The sequence below is a fragment of the Palaemon carinicauda genome, chromosome 15 (assembly GCF_036898095.1).
Source record: "Palaemon carinicauda isolate YSFRI2023 chromosome 15, ASM3689809v2, whole genome shotgun sequence".
NCBI classification, from domain to species: domain Eukaryota; kingdom Metazoa; phylum Arthropoda; class Malacostraca; order Decapoda; family Palaemonidae; genus Palaemon; species Palaemon carinicauda.
In genome coordinates this window covers 42,308,543-42,334,227 of record NC_090739.1, presented here as the reverse complement: position 1 = coordinate 42,334,227, position 25,685 = coordinate 42,308,543, and the positions used below count along the sequence as shown (strand labels likewise).

Sequence of the window (25,685 nt, the reverse complement as noted above, 5' to 3'; positions counted from 1 at the left end):
AAACGACGGCGTGTACGCTCAGTAAACAACCACGCTCAGAACAAACAAGGCATTTAACACGCATGATGATAGTGATAAATAATGATACAGTACATACAGTATTTACAGTACAAAGCATTTACAAAATATGTTACCTTACAAATATAAATTATACAGTACTTGTACGTAGCAAAGCAGGAAAACAATTTGAGAGAGAGAGAGAGAGAGAGAGAGAGAGAGAGAGAGAGAGAGGAGAGAGAGAGAGAGAGAGAGAGAGAGAGAGAGAGATTGTTTTACGTACGTAAATGTAAATTTTAAACAAAAAAAATATGATAGGTTACAACATGTAGACTTTTAAAACCTTCCCTTTAACTTAATGCATACAGTACGTACAGTTACTAAACTATAAAACAGGTTAAAGTAAAAAATAAAGATTGTTACTGTACTCACCACGAAAGAAGTTCCAGAAAAACTTGAATGACGATGGCGATGAATTTGCTGCACAGTAGAAATGATGATGATGAAGCTGATGATGTGTTCTACTGTGCAGTCAATGATAGTATTTTACGTCTCTTCAGACGGAGGTGTCTTTTCCTGGGACACCTCTTCAACTTCTTCAATTTCTTCCGAAGGCGTACTAGCAGGAGGAACTGGCTCTTTTTTGCGAGGCTGAAAAAACATTGTGATCGGAAGTTGTTGCCGCTGCTTCTTTTTTCGATCCAAGAGCATCCTGTAGGGAGTCGTGATGTCATCGACCTTGTTGCAGAATTGCATCGCGCGAACCATATCCTCGTCCCACTCTTGCAACATTTCTTTCGCCTCCTTCATATGGTTGCAGAACTTGGCGAGCCGTTCTAATGTTAAGCCGTTTCTTCTACATTTTCTTGGGTCTCTTCCTGGGTACCCTCACTCTCTTCCTCACTTGCCGATTTCGTCAGGTCTTCGAGATCTGCGTCAGTTAGGGGCTGGGAATGGCAGTCCAACAACTCGTCGACGTCTTCAGTCGTCATGTCGCCAAACCCGTCACCCCCAATTATGGCAGCCAACTGCACAGATTTCCGTATTGCAGAGTGTTGGATTTCCGACGGAGTAAATCCCTTGTCGTCGTAAACAATATCGGGCCACAGCTTCTTCCAGCTCGCATTTACGGTTGCAGGTTTCATCTCTTGAAGTGCCTTTTGAATATTCTGCAGGCACGTGGCTATGGTGTACTGCCGCCAGTACGCCTTCAAGTTGAAGTCTTCATCCTCGTCATCTTGGGCAGCATCCACACACGCAACGAGGTCCGCCAAGGTATTCTTCGTGTAGAGGGCCTTGAACGCCCTGATAACCCCCTGGTCCATTGGTTGAATTAATGACGTGGTGTTGGGTGGCAGGAACTCAACCTGAACGCCCTCACGCGACAGGTCAGTTGCGTGTCCACCAGCGTTATCCATAAGGAGAAGGATCTTGAATGGCAAGCCCTTCTCTAAGAGATATTCATGGACTTGCGGGATGAAACACTGGTGGAACCAGTTGGAGGTCAGCATCTTCGTAATCCATGCCTTTTGATTATGCATCCAGTACACGGGAAGGAGATTCTTATTTTTGTTTTTCAAAGCGCGAGGATTTTTCGACTTATAAATAAGCCCCGGCTTTAACAAAAATCCAGCAGCATTGCCACACATCACGAGGGTAACGCGATCCTTGAATGCCTTAAAGCCAGAGGCTTTGGCTTCCTCTTTGAACAGGAAAGTTCGCGACGGCATTCTCTTCCAAAACAAGCCGGTTTCATCCATATTAAACACTTGTTCCGGCTTGTATCCACCTTCAGCGATAATGTTCTTGAAAGTCTGGTTCACGTAAGTTTCAGCAGCGGCAGTGTCAGCGGAAGCAGACTCCCCATGCAGGGAAACGCTTTTCAGGGCGAAGCGTTTCTGAAACTTCGCGAACCATCCTTTGCTGGCGGAAAAACGTTGTTTCTGACGCTGGGAATCAGTGGAGGTCCCTGGTTGAGGATCATCTACATCATCATCTTCTTCAGCATGGTCGCCATCGTCGTCATGAGGTTCCTTTGCCGCAAAATTCTCATACAAGCTCAAAGCCTTTGTTCGGATGGTGTTCGTATCCAACGCTATGTTCTTCTTCCGACAGTCGGCAATCCACACAGCTAAAGCACCTTCCATGCGTACGATCGTTTTATTACGCGTTGTAACGACTCGCTTCGCTGATCTGCTAAAGGTGATTGCAGCAGTCTTTCTAATGTTCGCCTCGTCCTTCCTGATGTAGCGAACGGTGGATTCGTTGATGCCAAAATGGCGGCCGGCGGCCGCGTAACTTCTACCATCTTTTAACATGTCGAGAAGCGTAACCTTCTCAGCTATCGTCATCATTCTTCGGTGGCGTTTAGGCTCACTACCAGCCTTACTAGAAGCAGAACGCTTGGGAGCCATTGTAACAGAAAGTTCAACAAAAAGTTCAACTTAAAACAGTCGCACACAGCACAGATTCAACTTCACAAACTTAAGAACGTCTACTCAGCAATACGCGGAAAGAGAAAGTGAACGATCAGTCCCGCGAGAACTCTGATGCTGCGGGTTGGAGATGCGGGCAAAACACCAATCACAGGCTAGATAACAAAACTTGAGTTTTGATTCGTCATCTATCAGCGCTTGAACCAATCACAACCCGTCTTATACAGTACTATGGTGCGTTGGTTACTCATAGAAGATGTCCCGCGCACACTGAACGTACGTAGATTAAGTACAATACCGTAATAATAATAAATAATGATAATAATACTGTACAGTAATAATAATAATAATAATGATTAATAATAACAATAATAATTTTATTAACAACAACAACAATAATAATAATAATAACAATAATAATAAAAATTTACGTACGTACGCTATTTTACGCCTCTCTCTCTCTCTCTCTCTCTCTCTCTCTCTCTCTCTCTCTCTCTCTCTCTCGTACGCTTACAGTACTTATTCGAAATGTGATTTTTGCAACAAAGAATATTATTGGATGCAGTACTGTACTACGTACGTATACATACAAAAGATTCATGGAAAAGAAGCACATCCATTACAGTACACACCATTCTAATATGGTATGACTGCATCTGATTTGCGTTTCATGTTCGATTTAATTTTACTACGTACTGAATTATCGTATGATCACATTCTCTTTTCGTGTTTTATTTCTTTCTGTGCTGAATTATATATCATATGTAATGCAATGAACAATCAGTAAGAGCAGATATTACTATAATTACAGTATTAATGGAATTACAGGTAACAAAATATCGTATTTGGTTATCTTCAGATTTCGCGGTATTTTCGAATTTTCCGGAAAATCCGCGATATGTATATATATATGGGTTATGGGAAAACCCCGCGAAGTGGTGAATCCGCGATTGTCGAACCGCGAAGTAGCGAGGGTTCACTGTAACTGCTTGACAGTCTGTGAACTGTCAACAACAACAGGTGCGAGAGACCAGGACGCAACGTCATGTAACTGCTTGACAGTCTGTGAACTGTCAACAACAACAGGTGCGTGAGGACGCACAGCGTCCACCTCGAGACTGCTTTGACTGCCTAGACTGAGCAGTCAAAACAACTCTAGAATGCGGAGGTTGACGCACAGCGTCAAAATAAGTCAACTCCGATTGTTAGCGAACGTCCTGAACGTCAACAGGAGCATCAGCAAGTGGCCTAACGTCCAAATGTGGCTGAAAATCCACACGAGACCGCATCGAGTGTGGTTCTAAACAACCTGACTGACGTGACTTAGCTACGCCAACGTCAACAGGACGCACAAAGGAACGTTAGGTTGGCTGAAAGCCAGGATCTCGATGAGATAAACGGCTAGGCTCAACGGACTAATCGGCAGAATAGTCTTCCTAAGGGAGGCAAGCTTATTCTGCATGTCTTGCCGTACAACCCATTTAGGATCAACGGAAATGGTTGCGGTAAGAGACGAGGGTAACGTCTGTGACCGCAACACTTTGCCAACAAAAAAGACTCTCGGAGTCTGTGTTACGCTTTTGTTAGGCGGCGAGCAGTTTTCCGATGACTGCATAGGGTCAGAGCTGTCCTAATGGCTGCAACCAGGACGCTGGACCTGTCCTGAAAGGACTGACTTTCGCTTAAGGGCCTCGAAACCTTGTTTCAGGTTTCTTATGCGAAAAGCCTTCGGATGACGAGGAGAAACTTGTCTCTCTCGCCTTATGGTAGGGGAGATCTTGGTAAGATACACCCGATACCATAGAGGGAAACGTCTGTTCGCTGATCAAGGCCTCTCGAACCCATAAGTCGTACGACATTACTTCTCCCCTGGGCTTGGGAGCTTGCAAGAGGTCCCGGACTAGGTGAACGACAGGCACGAACAGACGAACCTTCGGACGCAACACTGTAACACTTTGCGCAATATCACATTTATCACTACGATTTTCTGTTTTGCACTTATTTCACTGAAATCGAAACTTTTACTGATTTCTACCTGAAGCACGCAATTCTACCCTCATCAAAAGGTAGTAAATGCGAAATCAGTCGTATAATGCAAGCACATTAATACCAGCAAAAAAACAGTAAACATCTTTTAAGATAAAAAAAATTCAGTGGTTGGGGAAGAGAATAAACACTAGTTCATTCAAAACTACGTTTTCAATCTCTCACCGTACATTGCCTGGGGACGAGAATAAAACTAAAAACGTTTTATCCTTTCTCCCCGTACAGAGACTAGGGACGAGAGTAACTCGAGAACAACGTTACCCGCTTGAACGGAACGTTTTCTCTCCTCTCTCTCCCTCCGTCTCTATCTCTCTTTCTCTCTTGATTTCGCACCTAAGAGAAGAGCCCAATTACGTTTCGTCAAAAAAACATGTTATTTGACCAAAGGAAAAAACTGAAAGATTTTTCAATTAAAAAGTTCCTTTAAAATAGAATTTAAAACATTTAAGCTTTGAAAGAAGAATGAACAAAACGTCAGAATCGATTTACTCTTTCTGCAAAGTGAAACCGTGATACTCTCTCTCTCTATCGTAACGATAGAGCGCAAACTGCGTAGCATAAATAAACTAAACGTTAGTTCATCTTTGAAAACAGTACGAAGACTATTCAAAGAAAATCTTTCATAAAATATTTATTAAAAATATTCATTTAAAAAGTTTTAAATCATTAGCTCTTTAAAAGCTATTTAAGATTGAAAGGGCTCAACGTTGTTTAACTTTGGTTTCCAAGTTAGGACCCGCCTACTCTCAGGAAAGGTCGCATATAAACAAAACATTAAAATTTATTTTTTATGTTTATTATAAATGGAAAGTTAATCGAAGAGGCCTAATAAAGGCGGTGAGATATAAAATATATAGAGGAAAATCTATAATTAATTTATAACGTGATAAGATAATTACTAAAAGCCTAAACACACTTCCGTCTAAGGGAAGGGTCGGCCATTTAAAAGTCAAAGAAAGTCCATACTCTCTTTGTCACCAAAAATTAAATCTATCCAAAACGAGTTCAAGATTTAAGATGAAGATAAAACACCTGCACTGCGAAAGCTCAAACCAAAATGAAGTACTTCACCAAATATGTTGAGAAAACTCCAGGTTCTACAGCGAGTAAAAGTACGTCTTGTCGACACGTCGACAGAGAAGAAATTGAGTCTTTGTTTACATCGAGAGAGTGGTATCTGGCCGACAGTTGGCGCTGGTGGGCACACCCGCAACCTGTATAGCGATCGCTGGCGAGTTTTTACTGTTTTTTGTCTGTCGAGCAACAGAGTTGCAGCTATTATATACAGTATTCACCGGCTAAGTTAAATATTTAAAAAATTTATTTTAATATGAAAATATCATTTTTAAACATTTAACTTAGCCGGTGGATATATATATATATATAGCTGATTGACACCCTTGGTGGAGGGTAAGAGACCAGCAGTAAACATCATAGGAATATAACTCAAGAGTTTTGATAAAAACAAACTTAAGGGTTCGTACCTGATAAGGAAGCTGACTTTTATGATTCTCTGCCTCATTAGTCCGCTATCCTTATGAAGCCCAGCGATCCACTCAGGGGGCTGAAAGACCTCTAGGAGCTGTCATGTCTGGGGTGACCACCCCTATGACAGGACCTCAACCAATACCCTTGATCTGGGCACTCTCAAGAAATAAGTTTGACCACCCGCTAAAATCAAATGATTGCGGAAGACTGTCCCAGCCTCCACATACAATCAAAAAGACAATAGTTTCAGGAGAAGAAAAAAAGGTATTAGGATTAGGGGAATGTAGTGGTAGAACCTTCACCCACTACTGCACTCGCTGCTACGAATGGTCCCAAAGTGTAGCAGTCCTCGTAAAGAGTCTGGACATTCTTTAAATAATGTGAAGCGAACACAGATTTACTCCTCCCGTGGGTTGCGTCCATAATGCTTCGTAGGGATCAATTTTGCTTTAAAGCCACTGAAGTTGCCGCAGCTCTGACTTCATGAGTCTTTACTTTCAGCAATCTAAGGTCAGTCTCACCGCAGTGAGCGTGAGCCTCTCTAATTAAGGCCTCAGACTCGCCTCGTAAATTTTTGGTTCTGTCTAGGTAAAATTTAAGTGCTCTCACAGGGCACAGGACTCTCTCTATCTCGTTACCAACCACATCTGACAGGTTGGGAATCTCAAAAGATTTCGGCCATGGATGGGAAGGTCGCTCATTCTTGGCCAAAAAACTAAGCTGCAAGGAGCATACTGCCTTACTAGTACAGATTGATTGATTGATTGATTTCAAGTTTTCAGGCATCCTGACATCTAAGGTCATTGACGCCGGTACTAGTACAGAAGCCGACGTTCTTACTGAAGGCATGAACCTTAATAACTCTCTTCGCAGTAGCAAGACTCACTAGAAAAAGTATCTTCAGGGTGAGATCTTTAAAAGAGGCTAAGTGCAAAGGTTCAAATTTCTCAGATATATGAAATTTAAGGACAACATCCAGGTTCCAAGCTGGTGTCACTATCCGAGGCTCCTTGGAAGTCACGAAAGACTTGAGAAGGTCTTGAAGGTCTTTATTGTTCGAGAGGTCTATGTTCCTGTGTCTGAACACTACAGCTAACATGCTCCTGTAACCTTTAATGGTAGAGGCAGAAAAGTTACGTTCATTCCTAAGGTGTAGCAGGAAGTCAGCGATTTGAGCTATAAAGGTATAGGACGAGGAAATAGAGGTGACTTTGCACCAATCCCGAAATACCTCCCATTTGGACTGGTAGATCCTGATGGTAGAGGATCTCCTTGCTCTGGCAATTGCTCTAGCTGCCTCCTTCGAAAACTCTCGAGCTCTAGAGAGTCTCTCGATAGTCTGAAGGCAGTTAGACGAAGCGCGTGGAGGCTTTGATGGAACCTTTTCATGTGAAGTTGCTAGAGAAGATCCAACCGCATTGGCAGGCTTCTTGGAATGTCCACCATCCATTGATGTACCTCGGTGAATCATTCTCTTGATGGCCAGAGGGGAGAAACCAATGTCAACTTGGTCCCTTTGTGAGAGGCGAACTTCTGTAGGACTTTGTAAAGGATTTTGAAGGGGGGAAATGCATACACTTCCAGGTGAGACCAGACCAGCAAGAACGCATCGATGTGGACCGCCTCTGGATCTGGAACTGGAGAGCAGTAAGTTGGAAGCCTCTTCGTTATCGAGGTTGCGAACAGGTGTATGGACGGACGTCCCCATATCCGCCATAGTTTCTCGCACACCTCCTGATGAAGAGCCCATTCTGTGGGGATGACTTGGCCTCTTATGCTGAGGCAGTCTGCCATCACGTTCCTTTCTCCCTGAATGAACCTTGTAAGTAAGGTGATGTTTCTCTCCTTTGACCAAACTAGAAGTTCCCTTGCAGTTAAGTAAAGAGACTGCGAGTGGGTCCCGCCTTGCTTGGAGATGTAGGCTAACGCTGTGGTGCTGTCTGCGTTTACCTGCACTACCTTGTTTCGGATCAGTCTTGCGAAACTTTGCAGGGCCAAAAGAACTGCTAGAAGCTCCTTCTGGTTGATGTGAAGCTTTACCTGGTCTTTCGTCCATAGGCCCGAGCACTCTAGTCTGTCTAGTGTTGCTCCCCACCCGGAGTCTGAAGCGTCTGAACACAACACATGGTCTGGGTTATTGTGTGCAAGAGAGAGGCCCTCCTGAAGTCAGAGATTGACATCCCACCATTTCAGGCAAGTCTTGACCGTTTCTGGAAGTGGAATGGACACTGCTTCTAAGCCCTTCTCCTTGTCCCAATGCTGGTTGAGGTGAAACTGGAGAGGGCGAAGAATGAGTCTTCCTAGGGAAACAAACTGCTCCAGTGATGATAGTGTTCCCAGCAGACTCATCCACATCATTACAGAGCAAATGCTCTTTTTCCGATAAAGACGAATCTTTAAGAGAGCTTGCTCTAGTCTTGTGGGCGATGAAAAAGCCCGAAAAACTAGACTCCGTATCTCCATCCCCAAATAGAGAATAGTTTGAGATGGGGTCAGTTGAGACTTCTCCTTGTTTACTAGGAGGCCCAACTCCTTCGCTAGAGCCATTCTCCCAGCAAACGCAAAGCTCTCTTAGACGACCGAGAGAGCACCAATTTAGTAACAGAGGGAGCTGTAGCAGCCATCCCTAATGTGAATTCTGAAGGAGGAGAGCGTGGAGCAGCAGGAACAAAATGCGAAGGAAAAACCTCCTTAAAACCATCATGATCTTTTTAAAATCCAAAGATTGTTGAGCAGATCTAGGTTCCTCTTCTTCTGACAAGATATCCAAAGGTACAGCTGTGGAAAGGGGATCATCCGCTTCCTCCTCAGAAAAAACTTCATCCGGAAGCTCGATGTTTTTGCGAGGTGGTAAATCAACAAGCTGTCGGGATGGAATAGCTTGACAGCTTGCATCAACCTACCGATGGGTAACAGGCAGAGGATGAAGGTCAACGTCACGTCGGGACTGTATCGACTGACGTTCAACATCACGTCGAAGCTGACGATCGGCGTCACGTTTGACAGCATGCTCAATACTAGGGGTCACGTCAGCGTGACGTGAAACTTCACGCTTGGAAGTCTGATGAGAAGAGTCACGCTTATCAGAACCGTGACGCTCCGCAAGCGAGGGTTCCTGTCGATCAGGGGCTGGACAGTAAGACTGCATTAATGTGGACAGTTTCGATTGCATGTCCTTCCTGCAGCATGCTAAAATTAGGATCCATTACACGAGGGTCAGGACGTGACTTCGGTAACGTGCGTGCCGCAACGTCAGTGATGACAACGGGAGCAGCAGCACTCACGTAACGTCTGGAACGTCCAGACGAAACTACAGACCCGTGACCCAGTAAAGGAGTCTCCGGAGCAATCATACCAGACGTTATAAAGGAACGTTTGGCAGGCGTACCTTCCTCCGATGAAGGTAGACGTTCTGGACTGCTCCAATGACTGCAGCCAGGACGTTGACTTTGTTCTGAAGGAACCAAATCCCTCTTGAGAGGTCTGGAATCCTGACGCCAAGATTTCTTACTGACGTTAACGTCTTCAGAGGATGAGGAGAACTTGGTCTCACCTCTCCCAAGATAAGGGCGATCGTGATGAGCAACGTCAACCGCAACTCGTGAGGGGACGTCTGTTCATGGATTAAAACCTATTGTTCCCTTTCGTCGTTTGACATTCCTTCTCCCAGGGGTTGGGGAGCTTGAAAGAGGTCTAGGCCTGGGTGAACAACAAGTACGAACAGACGTACCCTCCGCAACACTGAACACATTTTTCGCACTTTTTTCACTAACATTGGCACTTTTTAACAATTTACATCGGACATGAGCTGATTCCTATCCGTAGCAATCGACTCGACCTTGGCACCAAGTGCATGAATCGCCTTCATCATGTCCATCAGTGAAGGCTCGTTAGTGCTAGTAGGGGGTTCAGAAACTACCACTACAGGGGAAGGAAAAGGTTCAGGGACATGGGGAGAGGAAAATTCTTGAGAATGAGAAGAGCTTCTTCTGACCCTATCTCTCTCTAACTTACGAGTGTACTTTTCATACTCAAGCCACTCGGATCAGATTAAATTACACTCATCACATCGATCCCCTAACTGACATATTTTACCTTTACATTTGTTACAAATAGAGTGGGGGTCGATGGAAGCCTTTGGAAGGCGGGTCTTACAGCCTTTAACACATTTCCTATGCACAGGGGAAGGGTCGGCCATTTTGGAATATCCAGAGAGAGATCAAACAAGCAAGGGTAAAAAACAGTCAAATCCAAATGAGTTTCAAGAAAAGTTATAAGAAAAACCAACCAAGCGAAAGCCATTAACCAAAAAACAAGTACTTCACCAAAGCTGTAGAAAACAGAAGGTTAGCACAAGCAAGAAAATTCCAATGTTTACGCCACAGCGGCAGAGAGGAACTGAGGATTTGAGGAATGGTTCCAGTATCCTGGCGAGTGGTGGCGCTAGTTGTACACCTAGTTACCCAATCTTCGATTGCCTGCGAGTTTTGAATTTTCTGCCGGACGTCAGAGACATTAGCTATACAGTATATATATCCACCGGCTAAGTTAAATGTTTAAAAATTTCTTTTGAAGGCCAGGGACGTAGTATGCCCCTGACATCATATGCTCTAGGGCAACGTGATGGAGGAGGGTCTGGATTCAAGGCCAGGTCAATAACCCTACGAATCCATGCAGAGATGGTGTTCTTGGTGACCCTCCTCTTAGTCCTTCCTGTGCTGACGAATAGAGCTGGTACATGAGGACGGGCTGCAGCTGTTCTTTTGAGGTACAGCCTCAAGCTCCTTACTGGGCACAGTAAAAGATGGTCTGGGTCATCTGTTACAGTACGGAGACTAGAAATCCGGAAGGAGTCGAATCGAGGATCCGCCACTCCAGGATTCTGAGTCTTAGCAATAAACTCAGGGACGAAGCTGAACGTTACCTCCCCCCATCCCCTTGAATGGGCGATGTCATACGAGACCACGAAGTTCGCCGACTCGCTTGGCCGAGGCCAAAGCTAGCAGGAATACCGTCTACCAAGTTATGTGGCGATCTGATGCCTGGCGTAATGGTTCATAGGGAGGTCTCTTAAGAGACCTGAGAACTCGAACCACGTTCCATGGGGGAGGTCTCACTTCCGACTGAGGGCAGGTAAGTTCATAACTACGTATGAGTAGGGAAAGTTCTAGCGTTGAAGAGATGTCCATTCCTTTCAGCCTGAAGGCTAGACTTAAGGCTGAGCGATGGCCTTTCACTGCCGAGACTGAAAGATGCAATTCTTCCCGCAAATACACGAGGAACTCCGCTATTGTTGGAATAGTGGCATCAAGTGGAGAGATACCCCTTCCACGACACCAACCACAGAAGACTTTCCACTTTGCCTGATAGACTGCTGCCGAAGACTTTCGAAGGTGTCCAGACATCCTGACAGCAAATTGTTGCGAAAATAGGAGATGCTGGATAGTCTCCAGGCATGAAGTCGTAGTGAACCTATGGCTTTGTGGAAGATGTTGGCATGTGGTTCTTTGAGTAGATTGTGTCGTAGAGGGAGTTCTCTTGGTAGCTCAGTTAGGAGTTGCAGAACCATTCCGCTATAAGGGTCATTGAAAGATTGACCGATGTTCTGGTCTTGTTGAGTACCCTCCTCATCAGACAGAACGGGGGGAAAGGCGTAAACATCGATGTTGTCCCAGCGTTGTTGGAAAGCATCTTGCCAGAGAGCCTTGGGGTCTGGGACTGGGGAACAGTACAGCAGGAGCCTGAAGTTCAGGGCTGTTGCGAAAAGATCCACAGTCGGAGAACCCCACAAAGTCACGACTTTGTTGGCTACTAGATGATCCAAAGCCCACTCGGTACTTACTATCTGAGAAGCTCTGCTCAGATTGTCGGCGAGCACATTCCTTTTGCCCGGAATGAAGCGTGCCGATAGTGGTATCGAGTGGACTTCGGCCCATCTCAGTATCTCTACTGCTAGATGGGATAGTTGCTGCAAAAAAGTACCTCCTTGTTTGTTGATGTAGGCCACTACTGTGGTGTTGTCGCTCATCACCACCACAGAGTGACTTGCCAGGTACTGTTGGAACTGTTGAAGGGCCAGAAAGACAGCCTTCATCTCTAGGAGATTTATATGGAGGTACTTTTCTGACTCTGACCAGAGGCCTGAGGTTGTGTGGTGCAGCACGTGGGCCCCCCACCCAGTTTTTGAAGCGTCCGAAAACAGCATCAAATCCGGGGGAGGACGAGAAGATCCACTCCTTTTCGTAGGTTCTCGTCTGCCACCCACCACTGGAGATCCGTCAGTTCCGCAGGCCCCATGGGGATCTGGATGTCCGGGGAATCGTACCCTTGATTCCACCGGGACTTGAGTTGCCACTGGAGGGATCTCATCCTGAGGCGAACGTTAGGAACTAGACAGGCCAGCGATGAAAGATGACAGAGGAGACGTAACCACAATTGGGCTGGAAGTTCTTCTCGTCTGAGAAAAGGTCTTGCGACCTTCCTCAGCCTTACTATCCTGTCGTCTGATGGGAAGGCTTTGTGGAGATTGGTGTCTATAATCATGCCTAGGTATACCAGTCTTTGAGTGGGAAGCAATGAGGACTTCTCGAGATTTACCATGATCCCCAGATCTTGGCAAAGTCTCAGAAGTTTGCCTCGGTGTTGAAGAAGGGATGACACCGAGTCTGCTAGGATTAACCAGTCGTCCAGATAACGGAGGAGACGGATACCAATCCTGTGTGCCCAAGATGATATTAGGGTGAACACTCTGGTGAAAACTTGTGGTGCTGTGGAGAGACCGAAGCACAGCACCTTGAACTGGTACTTTCTATTGTCTAGGCTGAATCTTAAGTACTTCCTTGAAGACGGATGGACTGGGATCTGGAAGTACGCGTCCTTTAGGTCCAGTGTGCACATGAAGTCTTGCGGTCTTACTGCTAGTCTGACCGTGTCCGCTGTCTCCATGCTGAACGGAGTTTGTTTGACAAACTTGTTCAGACCTGAGAGGTTGATGACTGGTCTCCAGCCTCCAGACGCCTTCTTTACAAGAAAGAGTCGGCTGAAGAAGCCTGGAGACCCGTCGAGGACCTCTTGGAGAGCGCACTTCAACGGGGTCTGGACTTCTGCCTGAAGGGCTTGCCCCCTTGCCGATCCCATGGCAAGGGAGCTCAATGACACCGGTTTTGTCGTCAGGGGAGGTAGAGATGTTATGAACGGGACATGATATCCTAGACTGATCACGGAGATTGTCCAGGAATCGGCCCCGAGTTGCTTCCACCTGTTTGAGCAACTTTGTAGGCATCCCCCCACTGGTGGACATGCAGGGGGACTGCCTATCCTAGCGTTTGTGGCCTCGGCATGCTCCCTCTAGGATTCTTGGCTCCCCTGAAGGACATTTTGTCTTTCCTTCCTTTGACAGGAAAGGGCTTAGACACCATGGTCTTCACTGCTGTCGTGGGTCTTGACTGGACGGGACTGCTGTGGTGCTGGAGGCTTATAGGGCTTAGATGTTAAAGCCCTATGAAGGAGGGAGTCTTGATGAGACTTCCTCCACCTCTCAGCGGCATGTTCCACATCCTTAGGCTCAAACAAGATGGATCCGTCTAGAGAAGAATGTCTGAGCCTATTGGTCTCGGTGCTAGGGACCTTCTGATGGAATCTCTCAGCTACTGCATCCCGACATTTCAGAATGGTATTTGCCCACAAGTTCGAGACTTGGTGGGCCAGAAACTTGATCGTGCGAGTACCTAAGAGAAGAAAAGTCTCCATACCTTTCCTGGTACGTTCTTTGGAGAAATCCTCAGAATGTATCAGGATACCTAAGGTCCCCAACCAGATGTCGAGCCACGAAGTGGCTTGCATAGCACACTTCGCAAGTTTCTCCAGGTTAAGGATTTCGGTTGCCGAGAATGAGACCTGCCAGTTGGAGAGTCTCTCAAGAGGGACTCCCCTGGTAAGCTATTCCATCGAGTGGTGAAGAGGAAGAGCTAAACAAGGCTCCTTAAGGATCTCAAAGTACCTCCTCTGCTGTACGCTAGGAGGTGGAAGGAGCTTGTTGGTAGCACTGGAACGGTTGGAGGAGGACATCTCGGAGAGCTGTAGAGAGATCTTGTCCCTGGTACTCTTAACCCCCTGAGACCAGGACAGTGCTGCACTGGTCTTGGAGGGTTTCTGAGTACCAAAGACACGGTCCAAGACCGTGTCCTTGCCCTCTCAAGCAGGGATCTCTGGGTCGGAAAACCTGTTAAGAGCCCTCATTAGAGTCAGAACTTGGCAAAACGCATGTTCTGACTCTTGCGGGTCTCCTCCTGATGTAGGACTTGCAGCGAAGTCTCCTGTCCCCAAAGGCTCTTCTTGGGGAGAGTCGCGGACGTTCTCCGAGTGGCTAGCTGGCTCCATCCTAGTCCTAGTAGAGGACTTTGGTAATGTTTTAGAGCCCTTAGATTCCTTCCTGGGAAGGATGTAGGACTCCAACATTGACGAGGATTGCATGTTCCTTTCAGTCCCCACCTGAGAAGACATCTCGGCGCGAGGAGAGGTTTCCCTCATTGGTGCGATGGGGGTAAGTCTCTCCTCGCGTGATTCCCCTGAAGACGGGAAATCTTCGTCCTAAGGGGAAGGAGAGACAATCTGGGGGAAAGAAGGAACCTGCCTCGAAGGCTTGCGTGGAGTCAGTTTTGCCTTTGGAGAAGTTACCGCGTTCGGAACTCCTCTTTTTCTCTTCAAAGGGGTAGAAGCAGCCAAGGATCTGTGCCCCAATTCAGAGAAGACAAGCTTGAACGCCTGCGTTACGGCTCTGATTAGTGCACCGAACCAGGGCTGTTGGCTGACAGACGCGCTGTCTGACATACCCCTTGAAGAGACAGGAATTGAAGGATCCCTGGGAGGAGTTCTCATCATTGGTGGGTTCGCCTGAAAAGGCTTTGGGATCCTGGACCCCTCTAGATGTTTCCCTTTTCCCACAATGAGCGCTGGTATGGGCTTGCGGGGAGGGGAATGAGGCAATGGCGACCTTGCCGTTTGTAGTTCAGCAGTCTCGCGCGCGGGAGGATATTGACGGCTCGCGCGCGGGAGGATATTGACGGCTCGCGCGCGGGAGGATATTGACGGCTCGCGCGCGGGAGGATATTGACGGCTCGCGCGCGGGAGGATATTGACGGCTCGCGCGCGGGAGGATATTGACGGCTCGCGCGCGGGAGGATATTGACGGCTCGCGCGCGGGAGGATATTGACGGCTCGCGCGCGGGAGGATATTGACGGCTCGCGCGCGGGAGGATATTGACGGCTCGCTCGCGGGAGGATATTGACGGCTCGCGCGCGGGAGGATATTGACGGCTCGCGCGCGGGAGGATATTGACGGCTCGCGCGCGGGAGGATATTGACGGCTCGCGCGCGGGAGGATATTGACGGCTCGCGCGCGGGAGGATATTGACGGCTCGCGCGCGGGAGCATATTGACGCTCGCGCGCGGGAGCATATTGACGCTCGCGCGCGGGAGCATATTGACGCTCGCGCGCGGGAGCATATTGACGCTCGCGCGAGGGAGAATACCAGGAGTCACGCGCAGGAGACTGCGGGCATGTGCGTGGGCGCGCAGGAGATTAATGGCGCACAGGAGCGTATGCGGGAGACTGTGGGCGCACAGGAGCACGTGCGAGAGACTGTTGGCGTGCACGCGCGCAGGATCAAGGCGTTCTGTGAGCGGGCGAGAGACTGTTGGCGTGCACGCGCGCAGGATCAAGGCGTTCTGTGAGCGGGCGAGAGTTTGCGCATGCCTGTACCAGTCGTAGGACGCGCGCGCCCAGGAGAAAGACCCCTAGCGCGCGGGCGTGCAGTTGAAGTCTGTGCTGATCGTGAGCGCACGTCAGAATGTGGGTGCGAATCCGTAGGAAAGGATGGGCGAGTGCGCGCGTATCCTCGCGGATGTGTGCAGGCGATGGAGAGCACTGGCACGATGTTGAGAGCTGAAACGTGGGAGAGGTCACTCTAGTTGACTTCCCAGTAGCGCCCAGATCAGTATATCGTGGGTGCGCAGGAGAAATAACTGCTGGGCGAGAGCGCTGGCGTGCAGGAGATCGCTGGCGAGTAGGAGAGCTCTGGTGCGTGGGAGAGTGCTGGCGCGTAGGAGACCGCTGGCGCGCAGGTGAGGGTTGGCGCGCAGCTGGGCCTGGGCGCGTATGCTTATGCTCAGGCAAGGCCCGGCGCGCAGGAGAGCGTGGCCGTGCATGTGCAAAAGTGCGTGCATAGCGCGTAGAAGAGCTGGGCTACTGTTGGGACGTATGTGCGTGTTGGCGCATACGCCCTTGATGCCCTGTGTTAGGGTTTGTTGACGGGGCCTGACAAGCTACTATAGCGCGCTCGTCAGGTTTCGTTGGCGCATAGCTCTGGCGCGTGGGAGAGCGCTGGCGCGCAGGAGGTTGACAGCGCGCAGGTGAGGGTTGGCGTGCAGCTGGGCCTGGGCGCGTATGCTTTGGCTCAGGCAAGGCCTGGCGCGCAGGAGAACGTGGCCGCGCATGTGCAAAAGTGCGTGCATAGCGCGTAGAAGAGCTGGGCTAATGTTGGGACGTATGTGCGTGTTGGCGCATACGCCCTCGATGCCCTGTGTTAGGGGTTGTTGACGGGGCCTGACGAGCTACTATAGCGCGCTCGTCAGGTTTCGTTGGCGCATAGCACGAATCTGGTTGGCACGCCTTAGCGTGTTCAGATGAAACCTTATTAGGTTTATATAAGAACGGTGACGGCAGGTTGGCAGGTCTGTCGGGTGGAAGGTCGGCTTGTCCTTTAAAAGGACGACCTTCCACCGAAGGAGATCACGAACGATCTGCAGAAAGGTCCAAGACCAATGAAGGAACAGTGATCGGTGATCGATGTCGAGGTTCCTCTGCGGGGGACTGCATCGAAGATGTTGAACCAAAAAGGCGCCTCCTCACCGCAGGTGAAGGAAGGCCTCTCTGGCGAAGGGGAAGGCGAGCCTTACGACGAATGCGCCCTCTGGGGGCCGTAGGGTCAGTGAGCTGACCTTCTGCAGTCCTCCGAAGAGGAGTCTCTGTAAATGAACTTCCACGAGGGGAAGAATCACTAGCAGGAGAGACTGTTGGACTTAGTTTCTCCCTCGTTGGTTGAACAGGAACGGGAGAAACTAAGCCGTCAGCTACCGTAGGGTTTGAAGAGGCAGAGGTGATGGGTGATACCGCACTGGATACCTCTGACACCACAACGTCGACAAGAGACAGAGGATCAACCTCTATCGGTGATGGCAATTGCTTGACAGCGGCACCCAATCGGATGTAGTCAAGTAAAACCTCCTTAGAGGGCAAACCATCAAGCCCCAAGGAGGACCAAAGCTGAAAAAGGGGGATTAGTGACATATCCTCCCCTGGAGGGAGAGGTAGAGCTGCTTCGCTAGGGTAAGCAACGTCATCTCTCGAGCCCCGAATTTCGTAAACAGTACATCAGTCTACGCTACCACTCGACGGTCTCTCGAAAGAGATCAATCGAGTGGGAGCTTTGGAGGAGGTCTGGGCAACGGAAGAAGAGGCCTTGGGTTTTCTCCTTTCAAAGAAACCTTCGAAGGAGAAATATCCCATTTGGACTTCTTCCGTCGTCGCGAAAACCTCTCCCACTGGGAAGTAGACCACTCCCTACACCTGTTATCGCTGTCACACCATTGGCCCCTACAGGAAGGGCAAAGGGCGTGAGGATCGGTCTCGACTGTCGACATGAATGTTCCACAGGGGCAGTTGGGAAACCCAGGGCAGGTACGCATATTCCCAGAGGCCAACTTCACACCCAAAACTAGAAAAGAAAAAGCAAAAAATCATTAAATGACTGCTCAAATGACGGCGAGGATGAGAGCGGACACGTCCGACTACCATCCGAGCCGAGAGCAATGCGAGCTCAAGCACAAGTGTGTGAGAGGGGTGGGGTAGCAAGCTACCCTCCCCTACCCCCGCTAACTAGCGGTGTGGATTGTAAACCCTCGTTAAAAATTAATGGCTCGTCATTTCAGCTACGCCGAAAGTAACACCCCTATTAAATAGCGTGGTTTGTATTCCAGTTACGGAACAAACAGACATTGCAATACTGTACAATGAATTGGTTTAAAATAAATCATCACAGATCCCCATAGCTAAACAACAAAGAAAATAGAAAAAAAAATACTGTAACAGCTTACACTACCTGATTAAATGGAGAGTTGTTATAAACACCATGAGGAGCATTCGTCAAAGATGGTGTGTGGGGCTGTACGAGTAATGGTGGAATTTTTTTTTCCACTCTATTTTCATTTGTTTTTAAATCTGCATCATACATTTTTTATCTTCTCTAAACAAATGGAGCAAAACTTTCCATTCAAAATCTGTTGAGAAATTTTAAAAAATTCAATATCAAATTCAACATAGAGAATAAAAGAACAATGAAGCATGATAAAATTACAGCATAAGTAATTTACTACACAGCATTTTTAAGGGTTCAGTACATACAAAATACACAAACTGATTTCAGTAGCCTACTGTACTTGAAAAATCCTGTAAAATACAATACCACCTATAGAACATAATTTATCACTGGAAACAAATAAACAGTAGACATCACATATGACAAAAAAAATGGACCAATATAAGTTTACAAATTTAAAATAATTGTACCAATGCTGTATATTCTACAACAAGATGAACTTTACTTTCTAATATTCTAATTCTAATGACAAATTTGAAAGTAATTTGTATTTTTCCTAACTATACAAACCTTGAGCTCTTTACTATGGATATATATTTCGGTGAAAGCTGAAACTAGCCATAAAACTTTTAGCGAAGTATAACAGGCCCGCCGCTGGTTAGCGGGGCTAGAGGGGGTTAGATCAGCGACCTCCCTTACACACACACACACACCAGTGATATGACATCACATTTGATTGCAGGCAGGACTTGGTGATGGCAGGCCAAGTATGAGTAAAGAGCTCAGGGTTTGTATGGTTAGGAAAAATATGAATTACTTTTAAATTAGTCATTAGTTCCAACACCTAATACAAACCCATTCGCTCTTTACTATGGAGACTCACCCTTAGAATTTTTGTAAAACACTGAGCAAGAAAAGTGATATACAACAGGTTATCAGGACAATTGGGCCCTCATCTGGGATTAGTGTCATAAAAGCAGCACTTCTCTCACAACCTCTATTAAACTAAAAGCAGATTTCTTTATTTTTGTGCATGGAGAAAACTCTTTTCAATTTTAGCAGTAAAAGGCTACTTTCAGCATTGAGCAAGGTTTACAAACTGAAAAGAGTCAACCTTTCCACTCCGTGGGAATTGTCAATGTTAATAGAATTTCGAGCACTCCTGTTGACCAAGAGATCTCAAAACACCATCTTCGAACGTAACAATGGTTTTCAGGTCTTCAAATAAAGACCTGTCCATCAAAACCATACTTCTTCTTTATTTGGCTTTAATAAAACAGGTAAGGGAGCTACATAGACTGTTGTATCTTGTCAGCAACTTAAGAGGGTTGGTGGAGCATATAGTTCTCTTTCACAGGGTAAGGATACTCTGGTTTTGGTGGGTTTAGGGGCGTCAGAGAACAGATCCAGAACCGTGTCTTGGCCCTCACGCGGGACCTGGTCTGGTTCCCCGAGGTTGTTCACGCGGCGAATGCACGAAAGGACCTGAAGAAAAACTCTATTAAGAGTCCTTTTGCTCTAGTGCAGACACCTTCGAGCTGGAGGCCGGCGGTAAGACCCCATCTGAGCGGTTAGATCCGTTGTAAAAGGGTGCTTCCTCACCCGAGCTAGCACCCATAGCAGCTCGAGGAGGGTGGAGTTCGTCAACTGGGGTCTTTAATGATCTGGTAGGTAGACCACTGTGGGATACACTCCCGCAGTGGTTGGACCCTTACTCATTCCTTTGAAGCTGACGGTCACCCATAGACTGCCAGTTCTTAGGAATGGTCTTAGAGACCTTCCTCTCTTTGGGTTCTGGAGCAATGGAATCCAGGAGAGAGGGTTTTCCCAAAGCCCTTGTGACCTTAGGTCCTGCTCCCTCAGTCACGCTGGCTTGAGTTGGAGCCTCCTTGGGGGATGATCCCACAGGCTCTATGGGCGACAGGCGGTAGTGCTCCGTGTATGAGATTTCTCTTGGAGATCTCGAACCCCTGCTTAGCCTAGGGTGCGAGTTCTATTCCTCCTTTCCCTCCTCTTGCCCTCGGGCACAATAGGAATTATGCCCAACCTCTCCCATGTGGGGTCCTGCATGGTCGAACCATTACTCCTCAGGTAATCTTCATATCTGGAGGAGTGTACCGTGGTAGGGGATCGGGTCTGCCTTGGAAGTGAAGAGCGTCGAGGATCTGAAGGGCGGGGATCCTTGCCTTTGGAGTACAACGGAATCGCAGGGGTTCTGACTACCGAGGAAGGGGGTTGTGCTGGAAGCCCTACCACCTCCTTCATAGCCTTCATCAGGTCCTGAAACCTCGGGGTTCCCTTGGTAAAGGAAAAACCTTGATGTCTAGGACCTGGTAATGAAGCCTTGAAGGGAACTGGCCTCGAGGGCTTGTCAGGTCTATCATATTCCCGTGTGGAACGTCGCTTCGAAGTTCTCGGTGTAACTGTAAGCCTGGAGACCTTAGAGTGATCTGCACCACGGTGTTGTTGGTGCATATTACCTACTTGCCATGTGCGCATTGGCTGGGCCATCAGTGGTTCCGTAGTGCAATCGCACTGGATGGAATGTGCTAGGTCTCTTTGCCACTCCCTCTTACGTAAAGAGAGCTCACTATTTGGTGAGCACTCGCCCTCAGGCAGGTGTGCGCTCTTGCCAGAGTGCAGTCGACCAAGAACGTGTCTCTTGGAGGCACGCACAGGCGCTGAACGTCCCTGCTATCCCCAGGTGTAGCAGTCCAAGGATGCGCTGGAGTACGTAAGGTAGAGGGCGCGCCTCCTGGAAGCGCGCACGTGTTGTATGAGTGCGAAGCGCTCCCTGAAGCTGTAGCGCTTATTGCATGTGTCGCGCTGGCCGTGCGAGGAGCGATTACCGGGTATGGCACGTGAGGAGTGCTAACCGAGTGTTGCGCAAAAGGAGTACTCACCGGGTGTGTGGCGCGTGCGTAGTGTGTTCTGGTGACGGAGTGAGCGCTGAATGGTACCGAGCGGTGTGTATCAAGTAGAAGTCATGCGTGCAACCTTACTCTCCACCGTAAGTAAGGGTTGGGTTGGCTTGAGCTAGCGAGGATGGTATAGTCCTCGCTGCACCCTGCAGGTGCGATGACGAGGAGACAAGATGATGTGACGAGTCATGTGACCGTTATCAGGCCACCGTCGGATGGACTCTATGCTGATATGGATGAGTCCATAGGGCGTTAGTGGAACCCCCATGGGGGAACCACTCGGGGGAGACTCACCTCTCCCGCAAGCGGGAAGCAAGGTCAGCCACCTTCATTCCCGGGGGAGCATCGCCGCAAGGGTGAGACTAAAGATCGGCGACGATGGGTGTGGGTTAGTCTTTCCTCGGAAGGATCGATTACCCCTCACCTGGAGGCAAGCCTCCAGGCAAATCCTTTCCCTTTCCCTCCGCAGGGGCAAACCCCTCCAGAGGATCAAGTCCAGGTTTAGCCGGAGGAACAAGGCCGAAGCTTGTTCCTGGAACTCGAAAGTCCCTAGACAAAATACCCCAGGGGAGTACAGTACTCGTCCTCACCTGCCTCTGTCCGTCCTCCGAAGGAGAGCGGACGGAATAACGGGCCAGAGAAGAGGACTCTGCGCCTGAGCACGCACGTATGCCCAAGTGGAGGACCTCCTGAAGATGTTCCTTGGACGGGAGGCTGGCCATATACGTTGCAGCGAGTCATCATCAACGGGTTTCCCTGCAGCGGAGGTCGGCACTGCTTCACTATGGGAAGCAACAGAGACCGCCGAACTGCAGGGTTGCCCAGGCGTTGAAGGGGTGCTGCTCTAACTCGAATGGGCTCCAGGGGAACCCCAACGGAAAGAGCCAGAATGGGCGGACTGATTCGCAGGAGTAGGAGGTCTGGGTTTCTTTTCCTTCGCAGAAAACTCCAGGGGGGAAGAATCCTTCTTCTATCTCTTCTTCCTGCATTTACAAATCGCATCCATTGGGAGGGCGACCAATCCCTACAACCATTACACGGAGACTTCTCTGTGCAGGAATAACCCTTGCACGAAGGGCAGAGGCCCTGAGGGCTCGTCTCCTCAGCGGACATGAAGGTGCCGGAGCGGCGACCTTCCTTCCCAGGACTGGTTCGCATATTGAACCTTCATGGGCAAGCACTCCTGAAAAGTAAAAGTAAAGCCAAAGCAAAGAAAAAGCATAAATTTAAACCAGCCAGTTCTAAAATATAGGAGGTACTGTATTTTTCCCCACTATTTTGCAGGAGAGACAGACAGCACATCTGCACTCTACCGAGTTGAATTGAAAAGTGGCAGCTGGTCGCCGGTATACAGGGAACGGAGAGAGGTCATCCACCCCCCCCCCCCTCTAACTAGCAAAAGGAGGGAGCTCAGTAGTTGTAAAAGCTATCGACTAGTTTACAGCTTCACCGAAATTGATACCCCAACTAAAGAGGACGGAATGGTTTGTATTCTGTGTCGGTACAAATCAAGTTTTCTGTGCATCCGGAAGTCTGGCAAACAAAACCTCAGGTGTTTTGACCGTGTTTCATTGCTACTATTCAATTTTGATTACTGTAAGGTAACTTTTTTATTACAATATTAATGTTTAGGTTATACAGCTTCACTTATTTAACCCATTTCCTGTATTTTCAACAAAAACCACGATTTCCCACTGTGGAACCCCATTATTGGAGTTATCAAGAGGGGTTTTGTATCTCTAAATCTGATTATTCATGGTAGAAATAAAGATAAAATTCATTGAAAACACACTGTTTAAGCTAGAAAAAATAAATTTTCACAATGGATATCCAATCTTAGTTGAAACTGTAGATTTACCAATTATTTTCCTAATAAAAAGATTCAATTGCTAAACTTGAAAATGCAATATTTATTCAATGCAATTACAACTGCCTACATATTCTGTCCTTTCCACCAAGCATAAACCTTTGCAATAGACTGGAGCTTGCAGCTAATGACAAAGGTAGTCACAATTATCACTGTCAGTTAGTCTTAATCCCATTTTAGTAGTTTTTGCCCAGCCCTACTAAAAATATCACTAAAATAAAGACCCACATAGTTGGTGTGTGTGCAGCATACCCACGACATCTTACCAGATTCCTATAAGCAAGGAAGAATGTTTATTTGCAAGTAAAACCAGTCACAGGGGAGCAAAGATCATTTAAGGTACATGATATAATTTACAAGTAATTATGATACTTTAATCTTGCTCCTATTATAGGAACCATATACGGAGCCTTTGTATATCAGGGGCAAGTTCCTCCCTCATGCATAGAAAATGGGAATTTTCTTCCCGTATTCTAGTACGTTTTTCTGCAAAACCTCTAAACAAGAACACCACTAACTTAAACTTCCTCGCCTAACCTAACCTACAAGCCGTGTCCTTACCTACCGGAGGGGCTAATAACCCCCTGTGACCCCCCTTACAATGCCATATTCTTAGCCAGCCGTCATTATACATACAGGTGGCATCTATCATACATACACCCACTAGGCCTACATATTTTAAAATTGGTTATCCAGTTTTTTTATTTATTTCTGATCATTGCTATTCCTGCATATAATTCTCTTTTGGCAATTCCCAACCTAAAAACACCCGGATACCTATGGGATCCCCCAAAACTGGATTTATATAGGAAGGGGGTCGGGGTATTATTGTATAGTATTACAGAGCAATGTAACCTCGGAAAAAAATACTTTTTTCTATAGAAAAATTTCCACTCTCTTCGTAAATGACACGCGTTCCCGTCGCAAATGAATAGATTCAGAAATATATATATATAGATGTCTATATTCTACGATAATGGGGGACCCCCAGTGGGAACTCGGGGTTTTGGGTGGGGAAAACGGTATATAATGGTAAAACAAGCCTTTCCTTTTCTATACATTACCTTCTTGGATGTACAATAAACGGAGGAAAAGACAAAACAGCATAAGAGGATAAACTTTGGAGGAGCCGTTGCAAAGGCCATGTCTCATGAAAAAATACGGTAATATTGAGCTGCACAATATAACATTGGCAATGTTAGTGTAACATGCTAACATTAGCATTGTTTTTCATTTATTTTTTGTCATTCTACTTGTCAGTTGTAGTCGCTCTCATTCGTTCATAGGTACATAGCAGGTTTCGACCTTCTGCGCAAGAACCCCTCCTCCCTGCGCATAGACTCCTCCTCCACCAATAGAATTTCTTCTTCTCTAGCCGTCAAATTTAACTATTCGACTTCACCTGCTTTATTCAAGTATATGACTTAAACCCTTTTATGTAATACCCTCGTATACATATTACATTTGACCCCCGTATTACTCGTTTTATTACCCGATACTTTATAAAATCACCTCATTTTATATTCCTGTTAAATATTATTTATCATACACTCCATTTTATCTTGCTATACTGTATTACTTTTATACATTTTGTTATTACCTTGTCACGCCCAGATTTCTCATAAATACTTGCTCTGGACAAGTTTCCCATTGTGGTTCATTCATGTTTACTCTCTAGACTCCATTGCTTTTCTGTTAACCAATCACGAACCCATACGTATGGAAAGTTTGCACAGGGGGGTTAATATTTCCCTACCCCCACCTTCCAACAAAACCTTTTCCGTGGAAACCTTTGTCCAAGTCAGGTCTTTGTTAGTTCAAGTGACATATTTTTGCGTATTTTACGATGGAAGTTTTAGAAAATTGTAATGACTGCAGTAATCCATACTTGAAAGTATTTTGGTGAATTCCAATGTTGATAATTTTCTTAAATCTCGTAATGTAATAGCCCAACGTTTACAGTGTTCTAAGTGCAGTACTAAACTAAGACAAAGAAGTTAAGACGTCACAGACTCACAGTCACAACACCCCGATGACCCACAAGTTTCATTGTCGGTTTCATAAAAGTAAGTCATTAATTTCTTTAATTTTAATATGTTAGTTTTATTATTTTGTTAACGTGCGCAACTCAACATTACCGCTTGCCAGTGCATACGAGCTTGATATTTTATTTTCCTGCGAGCGTAAGCGAGCCAGTGGCGGAACAAGAACCATTATATTTAGCGTTGCTAATGTTAGCATAACATTGCATGTTAGAGTAACATTGCTAACGTTAACGTGCACAGCTCAACATTACCGCTTGCCAGTACATATGAGCTTTATGTTTTATTTTCCCGCGAGCATAAGCGAGCCAGTGGCGTAACAAGAACCATTATATATAGTGTTGCTAATGTTATCGTAACAGTACTAACGTTAGCGTAACATTGCTAATGTTAGCGTGCGTAGATCAACATTACCTTTTGATGTTTTTGTTTTCTGGTGAGGGAAGCAATCCCAAATAGGAACAATACCCATTATACTTAAACATTTTAACAGAAAATATATGTTTTCCTGTAGTAAGTAATGTGATTTAACCAGTTTTCATCTTCATTTCAACAGCAACAACAACCAGTTCGACTACCTAAAGTTAGTCGAACTGGTTGTTCTGTTTGTTTGCAGTTGAAATGAAGGATAAATTCGGTCAAATCACGTCACTTACTACAGGAAAACATATATTTTCAGTTCGAAATGAGAATCTGTAATAGAGTAAAACTTTACCGGGGTGAGAAAACCCGAA

At 46.8% G+C, this 25,685-nt stretch overlaps 1 protein-coding gene across 2 annotated transcripts in view; it reads right to left on the bottom strand.

Annotated features, from left to right (window-relative positions):
* Positions 1-25,685, bottom strand: part of LOC137654578 (inversin-like) — a 338,734-nt gene that overhangs the window by 312,624 nt on the left and 425 nt on the right. Inside the window, exons 1-2 of one of the 2 annotated variants that reach the window (XM_068388326.1) lie at positions 25,366-25,505; positions 18,125-18,302 (exon numbers count right to left, since the gene is read on the bottom strand). In XM_068388326.1, coding sequence (XP_068244427.1) covers positions 18,125-18,256 — 132 coding nt within the window. In that variant the 5' untranslated portion in view covers positions 18,257-18,302; positions 25,366-25,505. Of the gene's footprint in view, positions 1-18,124; positions 18,303-25,365; positions 25,506-25,685 lie in introns of those variants that run through there. The other variant, XM_068388325.1, reaches the window with a different exon arrangement.